We start from the raw sequence: 13,972 nt of genomic DNA, 5'->3' as shown, positions 1-13,972 counted from the left end.
GAGACTAGTTAGAAGACTTTTTTAGTAGATTAGGGAAGATAAAATGATTAATTTGACTAGGATGGTGGTTGTATAGATGGAAGAGGGAAATGGACTTGGAATACTTCTTGTAGGTAAAAGGGACAAGAATTGTTGATGGATTGGATATGAAATGAGGAAAGGAGAGAGACAACAAAGGAGATTAAGGGTGGCAGGTAAGGTAAGAGGAAAACTAGGAGAGAGTTGCGGTAACCAAAATTAAAAAGTGAAGGAGAGACTGTGTTTACGTTTGCTTTTAGGATGAGATGCAGTATTCATTTCGCCTTCACTCATCAAACACATCATTTATGTATGTGAAATCCTAGAAAGACATGGAGATCCTGTTTGGTGCCAGTTTGATTATTATCATAACTATTGCAACTTTTGGAGTTTCATGGTAATACTGGGAAAATAAATGGATTATCCTAATTTTAGATTTTTAAATCAATTATTAAAAATTAATGATATAAAAACGTAAAAATTAAAAATCCTTCCAGAGCACTTAGAGATCCCTAAGAATACATTCCCCAGGGATCTGCAAGCCAGTTTTAGAAACATTATCCTAGAGAGTCATTTCCTCCTGGATCGCTGTGAATGCGATCAGATGACCTTTGATATCTGAATTTATATCTAATATATAGGTCACAGACTACTTTAATTTTGAGCAAATTAAGTGAAATACTAGTCTAATAGGATTTTTTTAGTTAGCAGTAATCTTGTGCTACATGGAGAAGCTATGGCTTGAATGTTTGCTTTTAAGTTTGGCCGGCTTGTATCCAAACTCTGCTTGGTATGTAGCTGTGGTGATATCAAGTTGAATTTCCTGCAGAACTATTTCAGTGCTACCGGTACTGTTTTCTGGTAAAGAGAGACAGTAGAGGACCACTTTCCTATTTCTTGGCTTTTCCTCTTTTCTTCTCATTCTCTCCAGATCTGTTATATGGTTGGTATACTTGAGAATTGCTGTTTATTACTCTACTCTTTCAACCACTTGCTTTTCCTTTCTTTATTTATAGGCAGTGATATTAATTAGGTGGTTTTGGCAGTAGAAGCTTATTACATATTTAATTTGTTTAGTGGGTTTAATATCATATCTTAGAAATCAGAATCTTGAATCCATGATTTGGGTTCTTCTAATCTATCTCTGGGAATAGAAGGCTGGCAGTTTACTTTGAATGTCTTTGAATATGTAACACCTAATTAGTTCACTAATTTATATAATGACATTTAACCTCACAGTACCTCTTTCTTTGAGAGAGTTCAAAGCCCTTTCACATTTTACACTTACACATAACTATAAAGACTTTTTTCCTGTGACTTTCTAATAAAGTTCATACTTGTATTACCAGTCTTAACTGAGTGGAATATTATGTTGACCCTGTAAGTAAAATTTTAAAGAATCTATCCTAAGGGAACTACCATGCTGTTTTGTGATGATACAGATGTGTGTATAGGTATTCGTGTGCACATGTACATGTGTGTACATATGTATGTATGTGTATATACAGGGGGTGCCAAAAAAATGTAAACACTTTAAGAAAGGAGAAAACTGTTAAAATCGTAATACTCAATATATACCGATAATAAAAGATGAATACAAGTCACATTTGACTTTTGCAATTACAAGAGGTGCTCAAAGTGCGTCAGCGTCCAGACATGTTTGATTACGGTGAACTACTGCTTGAGCAACATGGACCACAGTTTCCATTTGTATACATTTTTTTGGCACCCCTGGTGTATACACATCTTGAAATAATTCCATTGCATCATTGTGAAGTTTTAAAAATTCTTTGATAGAATATAATTACTATGAATCATAAGAAACATGTTTATAAATTATATTTATATGTGTATTTACGCACACATCACTTTACATTGTTCTAAATACTGTAAAGAAATTATTTTACCTTTATTATATTTGTCTTTGTGCCACAATCTGTTGAGATTTTTTTCTCCATTTACTTTCTTTCCCAGTTAGGATTTTAAGGTTCCATTAGGTATACACTTTCTTGGTCCCTAACCATTAACAACTAATTCTGTGAAATTTTTTGCTTTCCTTATAATATCCTTTTGTACTGCTGAGGCTTCTAACTTTTCATCGTATTGCCTTCCATTTTCCTATCCTTTTTCACCCTTTTTCCCTTTACATGTTTTCATGAAGTTCATATAGCATTGTAACTATTAAAAACTTTTCAAACATTTTGTAAAGGTTAACCAAGTGTTAAAAATTGAGGAATATTTTCTCTATTTGCCAGGTGGAGAAACTGAGCCATAAAATTATTTCTTCAAGACCGAGTTAGGCTAGGATTAGTTTCCCTGTTGTACCTAAATTCTGCAAATGGGGTGCTTAGTTGCTAAAACCAAATTTCATTATGTTGAGGCCTCAATTATTTTATGATCACAAGGTGCCTGAAACAAAGGTCTCACATTTATAGATATAAATATATAAGGTGCATGTGGAAAGGGTAAGTTTTGTATATGTATTTTGTTCTACTTCATTAATTCAATATTCTGCTGTAGCAAAAATATATGAAATGCTACTTTGAATAGAAATAGTTAAATTTGAACACTAACATTGCTCTTTCCATATTATTGTTACATTCTGCACTGCTGTCTTAGGATGTCAACCATGGATTAACTGAGGTAAGTTTGGTGTAATAAAGTCTCATGTCCAGAGTAATATATACTCTATTTTGTCTTAAGTGATAGGAGAGCCAAACGTTCCTCATTTGTGTGACTTTAAAACTTACCTATCTATATATCTATATCTATCTATCTATAGACAGATATATCTATATATGTATATGATTATTTATAAAAATGAATGTGTGGCTTTAAAACATATATACAGAGATTGCCAAAAAAATGTATACACTTTTTAAGAAAGGGAAACTATTAAAATTGTAATACTCAGTATATACCAATAACAAAAGATGAGTACAAGTCATGTTTGACTTCTACAATTATAAGAGGTGCTCAAAGTTGTTACCATCAGTGTCCAGACACTTCTGATTATGGCAAACTACTGCTTGAGCAATGTTGACCAAAGTACCCACTTGAGTACATTTTTTTTGGCACCCCCAGTATTATACATATATGCATATAATTATTTATAAAAATGAATGCATGGAAATTGTCCTGTATAACATTTCAGGTTAATTTTCTTAAGAAAATTAAAACCTGTTTTAATTTAACATTATACCTGTATGATACCTTTTAACAGTATTTGCTCCTAAAAATCTTGCAGCATAAAATACAATATGTTCTCAGAATATAAAAAAGTAAACTTTTAAAACTGACAAATGCCTATGCAATAAGCCAGAAATATTTTATGTTAGAGAAGTAAATGATCTTCAGTTTTTAAACTAATAATCATTACTCAATGGTTATAAAATTAAGCAAACTCGTTCAGTATGCTTAATGATCATCTTCCTCACTTTGTCTAATGTACTGTCTAATGCTAGAACTAATATATATAGTTCTAGCACTTTGATTTACATAATCAGCAATCCTAAACCACCTTTTTAACAATTGGGAATGTTGTAGTAATTCTTTTATACTTCTGTGATAGACTAGGTTTTGTTGTGTTGACTTGCTTTTTTTCTAGCACTGGAAACAATGAAGCATTTGGAATTAGCTTTAAATTATAGTCCCCTAAGATTATTTGTTTTCCCATCCTCAAATAGAAGTAGCATAAAAAATAACGAAATAAGGGCGGGGGGTGGGGGGTGGGAGATGAGGGTAAGGGGGATCGAATATATGGTGATGGAAGGAGAACTGACTCTGGGTGATGAACACACAATGGGATTTATAGATGATGTAATACAGAATTGTACACCTGAAATCTATGTAATTTTACTAACAATTGTCACCCCAATAAATTTAATAAAAAAAAAAAAGGAATGAAATAAGAGTTTTGGAACCAAAGGGGACTTTAGAAATCATCTCAATCTTTTAGCGTTTCAGAGTAGTAAAATGACTTTCTACCATTAATAGCTGGTTAGTGACACAAATACAGGATGGAGGTAAAAACTGTCATATGAAAAATAATGAAGAATGATAATTTACTGTAAGGTTAATATAACTCAGCAGGTTGTCTTATATGTTGAAAACAAAGAGTTGATAGTCTCATTGTATTCTGTACTGATTGGGGACTATGGGATTATTTTGGTTTTGGTGGCCATAGTTAAGAGAGAGTTAGACAAATTGAAATACATTTAAAAGAAGACAATTAGGATGGAGAACTGGAAACCATATATTTTTTTTCAGAATGGCTGGGGAAACTGGGAGTATTTAGTATGGAAAACAGACAACTTAGAGAAAGAGCATGAGGACTTGAAATATTTAATCCATATATGCTTCCCTGCAGAGGCAAAATGAAAACTGAAATACAAAATGGAGTGATGCATAGTGATGTATAGAAATGCAGGTTCACACTTAATATAAAGAACTTTCTAAGCACTTAAGAAATGGGTTGTTTCATGGTGTATTAAGTTTTGAAGGAAAACCTTATAACGGGTTCTGTGTCAGGGCTGGCACAAAATTACTGCCTTGTTGGGTAGATGGTAGGAATACATCTTCAACTGAAAGAATCTGTGACTGGCAATTCATAGCTCTTTGTATTTCTCTGCACCGTTAAAACACTTAGCACTCAATCACTGCATTACCTGCTAGGATAAATAATTATAAGGTGACTAATATATAATGCATGTAATAATAGATCAGTTCTCCCAACTTTAAAGGTTGACGGAGCATAATACTACTACTGGTACTTATTTTGTATGTTGAATGAACAGAAAGTTGGGTTCATGGTGTGGGTACTCTGATGATAATGCAGTAAATATCTGCTAAATGAAAAAGATTGCTTATCATTGGCCTCTGCTGCTAGAGTAGCCCTAACATATGAGATCTGAGTACTGTATTTAACTTGGAGGTCCCCAATTTTAGAATAAACTTGCAGTCTACTTCACTGAAACTTGGAGTTAATATGTAAAGCAAAAGATATTTGTAATTTACCATGTAGTGGACTCTCAAGTACTATATAATTTCCTCCTAAAATTTGGAATTGGGTTGTTCCAATGCCTCATCTAATTATCAGTAAAAATTCTGTATAGGCATACCTCGTTTTAGTGTGCTTCACACTTGTTGCTTCTTTTTTTTTACAAATTGAAGGCAAGACCCTTTAACAAAAAGATTATGACTTGCTTTATTGCAATATTCACTTTATTTCAGTAGTCTGGAACTGAACCCACAACACATTCGAGGTATGCCTGTATTTGGACATAAGCAACGTTTTATTTATAATTCCTGAATGACACACCATGAATAAATCAAGAATGTTACCAATTTCTCAAGCAAGGACAGTACCTACTACAAGAAATATAATCACAAACCAATTTGTACTAATAAGTTAATTTTTTAATTCCAGTTGGCAGATATCCCTGTTACAATCTGCACATATCCATTTGTATTTGATGCCCAAGCAAAAACTACTCTGTTACAAACAGATGCAGTCTTACAGATGCAGGTAAATTATTGTATAATACCAATGTGATTTAAGAGTGATTTTTTTTGGATTGTTTCTGTGATGTTTTTAAAAAGTAAATTTGAAACTTGCTTATAATCAATAACCTTTGGGGACATTTTGTACCTGTGTGATTGTTTTTTGCAAAGTAACTTTTGTACCTAGAAATAGGACTGTTGCATGTGAATTCTTATGAGGGCTACTTATACACATTTAAATGAAAATAGAATAATTTAGCCTTGAATCATTTTATATCTAAAAAATGATATAAGCCTCTTTCCTTACAGAAATATGCAATCTTTATAAACATTACTAGTTTACTTGATAAAATGTTGGTTTGTTTCAAATCTTGCTTCATTATGTATTCCCTCTTTATATACTTGGTGAAAAGATGGAAATGACTAGAGGTGAAATGATGTTAAAGTAGGAGGCATTTGGTCACTTGTTAAGAGGATTATGAAATTTCCTCGAAAGTTTTAGTAAAAAACGAAGTATTAGGTTGGTGCAAAAGTAATTGTGGTTTTTGCAATTATTTTTAACCTTTTAAACCACAATTACTTTTTGTTTTAATTTTATTGGATAATATTGGGGAACAGTGTGTTTCCCCAGGGCCCATCAGCTCCAAGTTGTTGTCCTTTGATCTTAGTTGCAGGGGGCACAGCCCACCATCCCATGCAGGAATTGGCAACCTTGTTGAGAGCTCTCTAACCAATTGAGCCATCCGTCTGCCCCTAACCGCAATTACTTTTGCACCAACTGAATATTTTCCTGAGGTTGGTTGTCTCCTCCTCCTCCCTCTTCTTTCTCTCCACACTCCCTATGTTTTATGTTAAACATTATTTCATTTATAATGAGGATTTTTAAAACTACTTTACATTATGACTTTGAAAGACTAAGTAGGTTTGTTTTATCATTTCAACCTATAAACAAAAAAGTTTATGAGTTTCTTTCTCTGGTGCACAATAACTGTAGAGACTGAGGACTAAGAAAAGGATGGAGAAGAGACCTTTGGCACTCAGCATTCTGAAATTGCTTTAAAAAATCACCCCCCGCCCCATGTTGATAACTGTTTTAATTCTTTTAAAATAAATGCATTTGGTATTCTAAATCCCTCCAGATATTTAAATAATAGATAGTAGTGGGAATTTTAGAGATGTATTTATTTCCATTTTTATCAACAGAAGAAATAAATACTTTTGTAAGGTTCTATACTAACAGCAGCTAGTAAACCAGTTTTTTGGGTAGCCTTTGTTAAAAGAGTAAGTTATTCACTTGGTGCATTTAATATAGGATATTCCATTTTAGAACAAGAACTCAGGGAAAACCATAGGAAAAAAAACAAAGAATATAAGCCCAATGCTTGCTTTGTGAGCATGGAATGGTGATTACTCTTCTAAATGAATTTCTGTTATACCAGGCTGTCCCTTATTCTCTGTAGAGGTTTATTTTAATGCTGTTTTCTTTCTTTCCTCTCCATCCGAGTTATATTTTGAGAAACAGTTTGTCAGTATTCCAATTTATCAGTATTACATAGTTCCATGCTTACTTAGCTTCATGGTATGTTTAGTTATACATTAATATAAAAAATGCAAAAGGATACTCTGGTTAAAATACAGTTTATACTGTACTAGATACAGTGATAGATGCTATGTGAATTTAGTAATATAGGAATTATTATAGAGATTATAGGATATCTAATTAATAGGTAGAGGTTGGCTTATTTAGTCACAGTAGCTTCTTTGTTGCATTGCTATTAAAATTTTCATCTTTTGTTTTCTAGATGGCTATTGACCAGGCCCACAGACAAAACGTCTCCTCTCTTTTTCTCCCAGTGATTGAGTCTGTGAATCCCTGTTTAATTCTAGTGGTACGTAGAGAAAATATTGTAGGAGATACAATGGAGGTCCTTAGGAAAACAAAGAATGTAGACTACAAAAAGCCGCTCAAGGTAATTTGAAATTTTCTGTTGTAGAATTGGGACTTTTATTTTTAAAAAAATATTTAAAGTTTTCCTGTTTGTATTTAGTGTACTTTGAAAATTAACAAAATTATATTTAAAAAAAATTTTTAACTATTGATTGCTGAGCATTGATTCATAATAAATAACGTTACAGGTTCTTCATTTCTTTATGTTCAGTGTTTGCATTATGCTATTTTAGGTTATTTTTGTTGGAGAAGATGCTGTTGATGCAGGAGGAGTACGTAAAGAATTTTTCTTGCTCATCATGAGGGAATTACTGGACCCTAAATATGGCATGTTTAGGTATTATGAAGATTCCAGGCTAATTTGGTTTTCTGATAAGGTAAAAAGCCCAACCATCTAAATTACTTATATGTATATACCTATGTATGTATACCTATATGTATCAAGTTTATTCAGTAAATCAGAGTTGTTACTGGATTCCTAACATATTTGATTCACTTTGAAAAAAATCATTTTATTTATTATTTATTTTTACTTTTAAAAAATTAGTTTTAGGTGTACAAAGCAATGTAATAGTTAAACATTTACACCCCTTACAGTGATAACCTTCCCAATCTGTTACCCCTCTGATATCGTATATAGCTGTTACTGTACCACTGACTATATTTCCTATGCTGTACTCCATGTCCCCTGACTATATATATATTTAATTATAGTTGACATTCAATATTACTCAGCTTCACCTTCAGGTGTACAGTACAGTGGTCAGGCATCTACACAGTCCATGAAGTGAAAAATCATTAGCTTTAGACTGAGTCATGAAAACACATTGATGCTTAGCACACATTTCAAATTAGCAAATTAAAGTAAGGAATCGTAAGCCTGAAAATGATGTTGACCATCCTTCTGCTAATTTAGATTTGCGGATTGTAATACTTACCAGATTAACTTTTCATCTAGGAAAAATTAGTTTATTATTATGGGTTATTGATTTTTCTACCTTTAACACTTCTGGCAAACAGTCCATGAGCTGAATTCTTCCTAGCACATGTTTTTGTAAACAAAATCATGCCCACTAATTTACCGATTGTCCATGGCTGCTTTCTAGCTACAACTGGTAGAGGCAGAGTTGAGTAGTTAAGACAGAGACCCTATGGCCAACAAAGCCTAAAATATTTTCCATTTGTCCCTTTATAGAAAATGTTTGCTGATCCCTGATATAGAGAGTATAAGTTTAATGAATGGTTCAGTTTGTAGAAATCTTGAGTTGAAAGAAATTTGAATAGAATATTTACTATGGGTTCTAAAAGCTTGAATGTATTATTTATTCATTCTTCCAGGAGGCTGGCTCTATTTTTGTGATGTTAGCAGTCATTGATGATTGGTGCCTAGACTTGTTAATTTATTAGGGGTTGCAAAATGGTACTACTCTAATCCCCCTCAACTCCCCCATTTTATTAGCTTGGATACTTCTACAAACTTCTCCTTATCGACTATTTAGTTTCCTAGTAGTACAGTTTATAGTGGGAAAGATCTCTCTTTAGATTTTTCCAAAAAAATGAATGTGTTCAATAGCATACTCCAGTGGTGACAGTTGTTTTGTGGTTTGGTTTATGGATTTAAACATATTTGATGTTTTTCAGTCCATTGCAGTTACTATCTTTATTGGAAAGATTTTTTTTTTGGAAAAATCTAAAGAGAGATCTTTCCCCCTATAAACTGTACTACTAGGGAACTAAATAGTCGATAAGGAGAAGTTTTTATTATCCCATCTTTGTTGAAGCAAAGCTGTTCAAGTTGGTACCTGAGTCCTTTGACAAAAACCTCAATACTCTTTGGTAGCTTCTTTGCTGCCTACTATACTTGGTATGATAAAATGTCCTAGACTTATATATTTACTGGCTAACAATACCAACATTTCCACCAATATTATGATAACTGAAAATAGTTAAAAAAACACACAAAAAACTGTTGTGTAGTTTCTTTGTCCTGTGGGTATACCCCAGAAGAGATACACAGTCAAATAACAGTATTTTGATTTATCACTTGAAATTGTTATGCTCTGTATTGTTACACCAGCAAGAGGATACACATTTTGGTTTTGGTTTTTAAGGATTGCTTGTTTAAATTTAACTTAGTTTTATGATTATATAAAGCATTTATGTAGTTCCAAAGTCAAGTCTACAAAATAAGATAGCTAAAAGAAGTCTAGCTTCTGTCTCTACACTCTCCGCCTTATTTTCTCCCTCCTCCTGTAGTTGATTGTTTTAAAAGAAATACTGTTTATTATTTAAAAAAATAAATATAAGTACATAGATAGCAGTATATATACTAATGTCAGTTTCTTGGTTTTGACCATGGTTATTTAAGCTGTTATTATTGGGGAAAACTGTGTGAAGGGTACATTCCCTCTGTATTCTTTGTGCAATTTCTTATGAGTCTTAAAGTATTTTAAAATAAGTTTTTGAAGTAAAGAAATGGTGTACTATACATACTTTTTCTCCATTAAGAAAGGGTATTTTATTTTACATGTGAAATTGAAGCATGTTCACATGTGATTAATTATTCAAAGTAGAAAATCAGTACACAGAAGGGGATATCAATTGCAGGAGCAAGATCCTAAAGTTGTGAAGAATGGATGGAGTTTAGTATAGTATACTAGTGGAGGATTGACTGTAATTAGACACATAGATCCATAATATCAGGAGGGAAAGCCAATTATATATGTAAGTACAAATCTCTTGATAGATTTGATGATGGGAGGTTGTGAACATTCTCTTAAAATTATTTTTACTTTGCAGTGAAATAAGATGGCAAGGTCATTAGAGGGTTATGATAGGAGGAATGGTGTTGGAGGTTTGAAGAGAAAGGAGAGGTGGTGAAATAATCACTTAGGGGAGTGGGAAAATAAGTTGACCATGAAAATAAATATTGGAATAGACTGGCAGCATGAAAAGCCCATTTGATACTTATTATGTTCATGAATTTAAAATGAGACCAGTCAACGTGGTTGTGTTTTTTTCTTTAGTAACATTTTGCTGCTCGGTAGAGGTAAGGATGAGGCAGACAGTTGAATTTAACCAGGTTGGGGTTTAAAAAGAAAGAAGGAAGGAAGTGATTATCTTGTTGGATCATGGAATTTAAGCTTCGTGAGGAGGAAAATATGAGGACTTGGTTGTGAGGTAAAACAGAATTTAAAAAAAAAAAAAAAAGGTGGCATCAATGGATTGTAGCTCCTGATGGAGTTTAGTTGTAATGTGAGTCAAAGTATTAGGAGGAATGAGTTACAAAGTGAAAAATGGTGGTCAGACAGGGAGTACTTGAGATTTGGAGGGTTGCAGTTGATTGTAAAATGTAACCATAGGAATGGGTGTTTGAGATGTAATGGAGGACAAGATTGTTGGAAGTAAGCAAGTCAACGAACTGAGAGGTTAGGGTGTTGGATGCCTTTTTTTGCCTGGATATTAAAATCATCAAAAACCATGGCAAGAAGTGGTAGAAAAGAAAACCTAAGATTAGTGCCAAAATCTGTGAATGAGGAAACTGTGGAACATCTTTAGATGACTGCACAAGGAACAGTAGCAGGGGATGTGGTCAGTTGGCATGTGTTTCAGAGGAGCTGGAGGTTTTAGGAAGGCAAATGGAAGGAGGTCTAGCAGGAATGAGGAGCCAGAAAACCTACCTCTAGGCCTAATCATATGAGTGGTTGGAAGAGAAAACAGACACCATTTATGAGAGCTTCAGGGGAAATAGTGTTCTCAAGAGAAAGCCTTGTTCTTTTAGTAAAAGGGGATGGAAAATTAGAAGACATTTTGGATTGGGCAACTTTCCAAATGATGGATTGTGAGTGCCATAGCAAACAGTGGAAGGGTTTGGTGGAGCAAGGACAGTTGTAGGGTTGTGTCAGATTTTAGGGCCTATACAGTGCCACATGGAGGCAGGATTAGGGATAATATGTGAGTTTTGAAGCTTCCTATGTTGATAAACAGGCATGTATGTAGGACATGGCAGAATAATCCTGATGGCCTCTAAGGTAGGTAGACAATCTGCTAGAGTTATGGTCTCCTTCTTGTTACTGGTCTCTTAGGGCAATTTGCAGTGGTGTGGCAGAATTTGAAAGGGTAGGTACCATGTTTCCCCGAAAATAAGACCTAGCTGGACCATCAGCTCTAATGCGTCTTTTGGAGCAAAAATTAATATGACCCGGTCTTATATAATGTAATATAATATAATACAATATAATATAATAAATACTGGGTCTTATATAATATGATATAAGACCGGGTATAATATAATGTAATATAATATAACACTGGGTCTTATATTGATTTTTGCTTCAAAAGACGCATTAGAGCTGATGGTCCGGCTGGGTCTTATTTTCAGGGAAACAATATACATTTTTTTGGCACTCCCTGTACTGAAAACCGTGAGATCATACTGATACCTCTAATTCTACACAGACCCCACAGAGCTTACTCCAGCTTTCTCCCTTTGCATTTTATGTGACTTAAATCACCAGTGAGAAACTTCACAGTCATCATCTTCAAGGTATTTACTCAGTATACCCTGTATGTAGCCAGTCTTGTGACTGCACTGTCCAAAAGCTCAGCCCCAGACATACTGGACCACAACCTCAGAGAAGGTGTACTATCTGAAAAAGCTCAGCCCTGACAAGGGGAGGGAGAGAGGTAGAGGGCTGATGTTCTTTCTTATTTTAGTTTTTTTAATGAGGAAAAATTCACCACTTTAGGAATTTTAAAAGGTAAAATTTAGCAGCATTTGGTACATTCACAGGGTTGTGCATCCATCACCACTGTCTAGTTCCAGAACATTTTCCTCACCTCAAAAGGAAACTGTTACACAGTAAGCAGTTACTCACCATTTCCTTCTCCCTCCAGCCCCTGACAACCACTAACTGCTCTGCTTTCTGTGGATTTGTCAGTTCTTAATATTTGTTGTAATTGGAATCAAGCAATAACATAGCCTTTTGTGTCTGCCATTTTTCACTTAGCATAATGTTTCCAAGGTTCATCCATGTTGTACCATGTATCTGTTCATTCCTTTTTATAGCTGAATAATACTCCTTTGTATGGTTACACCACATTTTGTTTATCCATTTAGCTATTTGATGGATGTTTGGGTTGTTTACTTCTTTTGGTAGAATATTGTGAATGCTGCTGCTATGAACACTCATATACAAGTTTTTGTTTATACACTGTTTGCAGTTATTTTGGTTATATACCAGGGAGTGGAATTGCTGCGTCATGTGATAATTCTGTTTGACTTTAGAGGAACCACCAAACTTTTCCACAATGGCTGTACTGTTTTACATTTCATTCAGCAATATACGAGGATTTCAATTTCTCCACATTCCTGACCAACGTTTGCTGTTTCCCTTTTTTTATTATTGTGTTTTTTAAACATATGTTTTATTTATGTATTTCTTTCTTATTATAGTGGGTGTGAAGTACTATCTCGTTGTGGTTTTGATTTGCATTTCACTAATGACCAATGATGTCTGGTCATCTGTTTATCTTCTTCCTTAGCAAAATGTCTTTTTAATTTGTCCTTTTGTTGTTGAGTCACAAAAGTTTTAAATTTTGGTGATGTCTTAGTTGTCTATTTTTTCTTTTGTTGCTTGCGCTTTTGGTATCATAACTAAGAAACCATTGACAAATTTAATCTTGAAGATTTACCCCTGGGGTTTCTTGTAACAGTTTTATAGTTTTAGTTGTAATATTTAGGCCTTTGCTTTATTTTGAGGTAATTTTTATCTATGGTGAGAGATAAGAGTTCATTTTGATTCTTTGCATGTGAATGTCTGGTTGTTCCACTATTGTTTGTTGAAAGAGACTGTTCTTTCACCAAGTGAATAGTCCTGGCACTATTAGTTGAAAATTAATTGAGTATTATTATGGGTTTATTTCTGAATCTGTTTATACAACCGATTTTTGTTGATCTTGTAGCATGCAACTTTGCTGAATTCATTTATTAGCTCTTAATAGTTTTTTTGTAGATTCCTTAGGATTTTTGGTACATAAGATCATGTCATCTACAAATTTAATAGATTTAATTTTACTTTTTTCTTTCCCATTTGGATACCTTTGTTTCTTTTTCTTACCTAATTGCCCTAGAACTTCCAGTGCACTATTGAATACAAGTGATACGCATGTGAATACATGTGTTCCTCTTGTTCCTGATCTGAGCAGGATGTTAACTGGGTCTTTCACTTTTATCATGTTAAGGAAGTTCCCTTCTATGCCTAGTTTGTTGAGTATATTTATCATGAAAGAGTATTGAATTTTATCAGGTGCTTTTTCTGCATCAATTGAGATGATCATGTAGTTTCCTTCCTTCATTCCATTGATGTGATGTATTACATTGGTTGAACCACCTTGCATTCCTGGGATAAAGTGCAGTTGGTCATAGTGTGTAATTCTTTTAATATGTTGCTGGATTCAGTTTCGTAGTATTCTGTTGATCATTTTTCCATCTTTATTTAGAAG

General features: G+C 33.7%; 1 protein-coding gene across 7 annotated transcripts in view; it reads left to right on the top strand.

The window, feature by feature from the left end:
• Nucleotides 1–13,972, top strand: part of HERC4 (HECT and RLD domain containing E3 ubiquitin protein ligase 4) — a 116,763-nt gene that overhangs the window by 76,977 nt on the left and 25,814 nt on the right. For 4 of the 7 annotated variants that reach the window (XM_019731759.3, XM_019731763.3, XM_019731761.3 and 1 more), the window contains 4 exons: nt 2,638–2,661; nt 5,447–5,545; nt 7,323–7,490; nt 7,702–7,845. In XM_019731759.3, coding sequence (XP_019587318.1) covers nt 2,638–2,661; nt 5,447–5,545; nt 7,323–7,490; nt 7,702–7,845 — 435 coding nt within the window. The remainder of the gene's footprint in view (nt 1–2,637; nt 2,662–5,446; nt 5,546–7,322; nt 7,491–7,701; nt 7,846–13,972) is intronic. The other 3 variants (XM_019731764.3, XM_074339506.2, XM_074339507.2) reach the window with 1 other exon arrangement.

This window comes from Rhinolophus sinicus, chromosome 15 (genome assembly GCF_057876585.1).
Source record: "Rhinolophus sinicus isolate RSI-liver-muscle chromosome 15, RSI-T2T, whole genome shotgun sequence".
Lineage (NCBI taxonomy): Eukaryota > Metazoa > Chordata > Mammalia > Chiroptera > Rhinolophidae > Rhinolophus > Rhinolophus sinicus.
The sequence above is the reverse complement of the archived record's forward strand: the minus strand, read 5'-3'. Positions and strand labels throughout refer to the sequence as shown.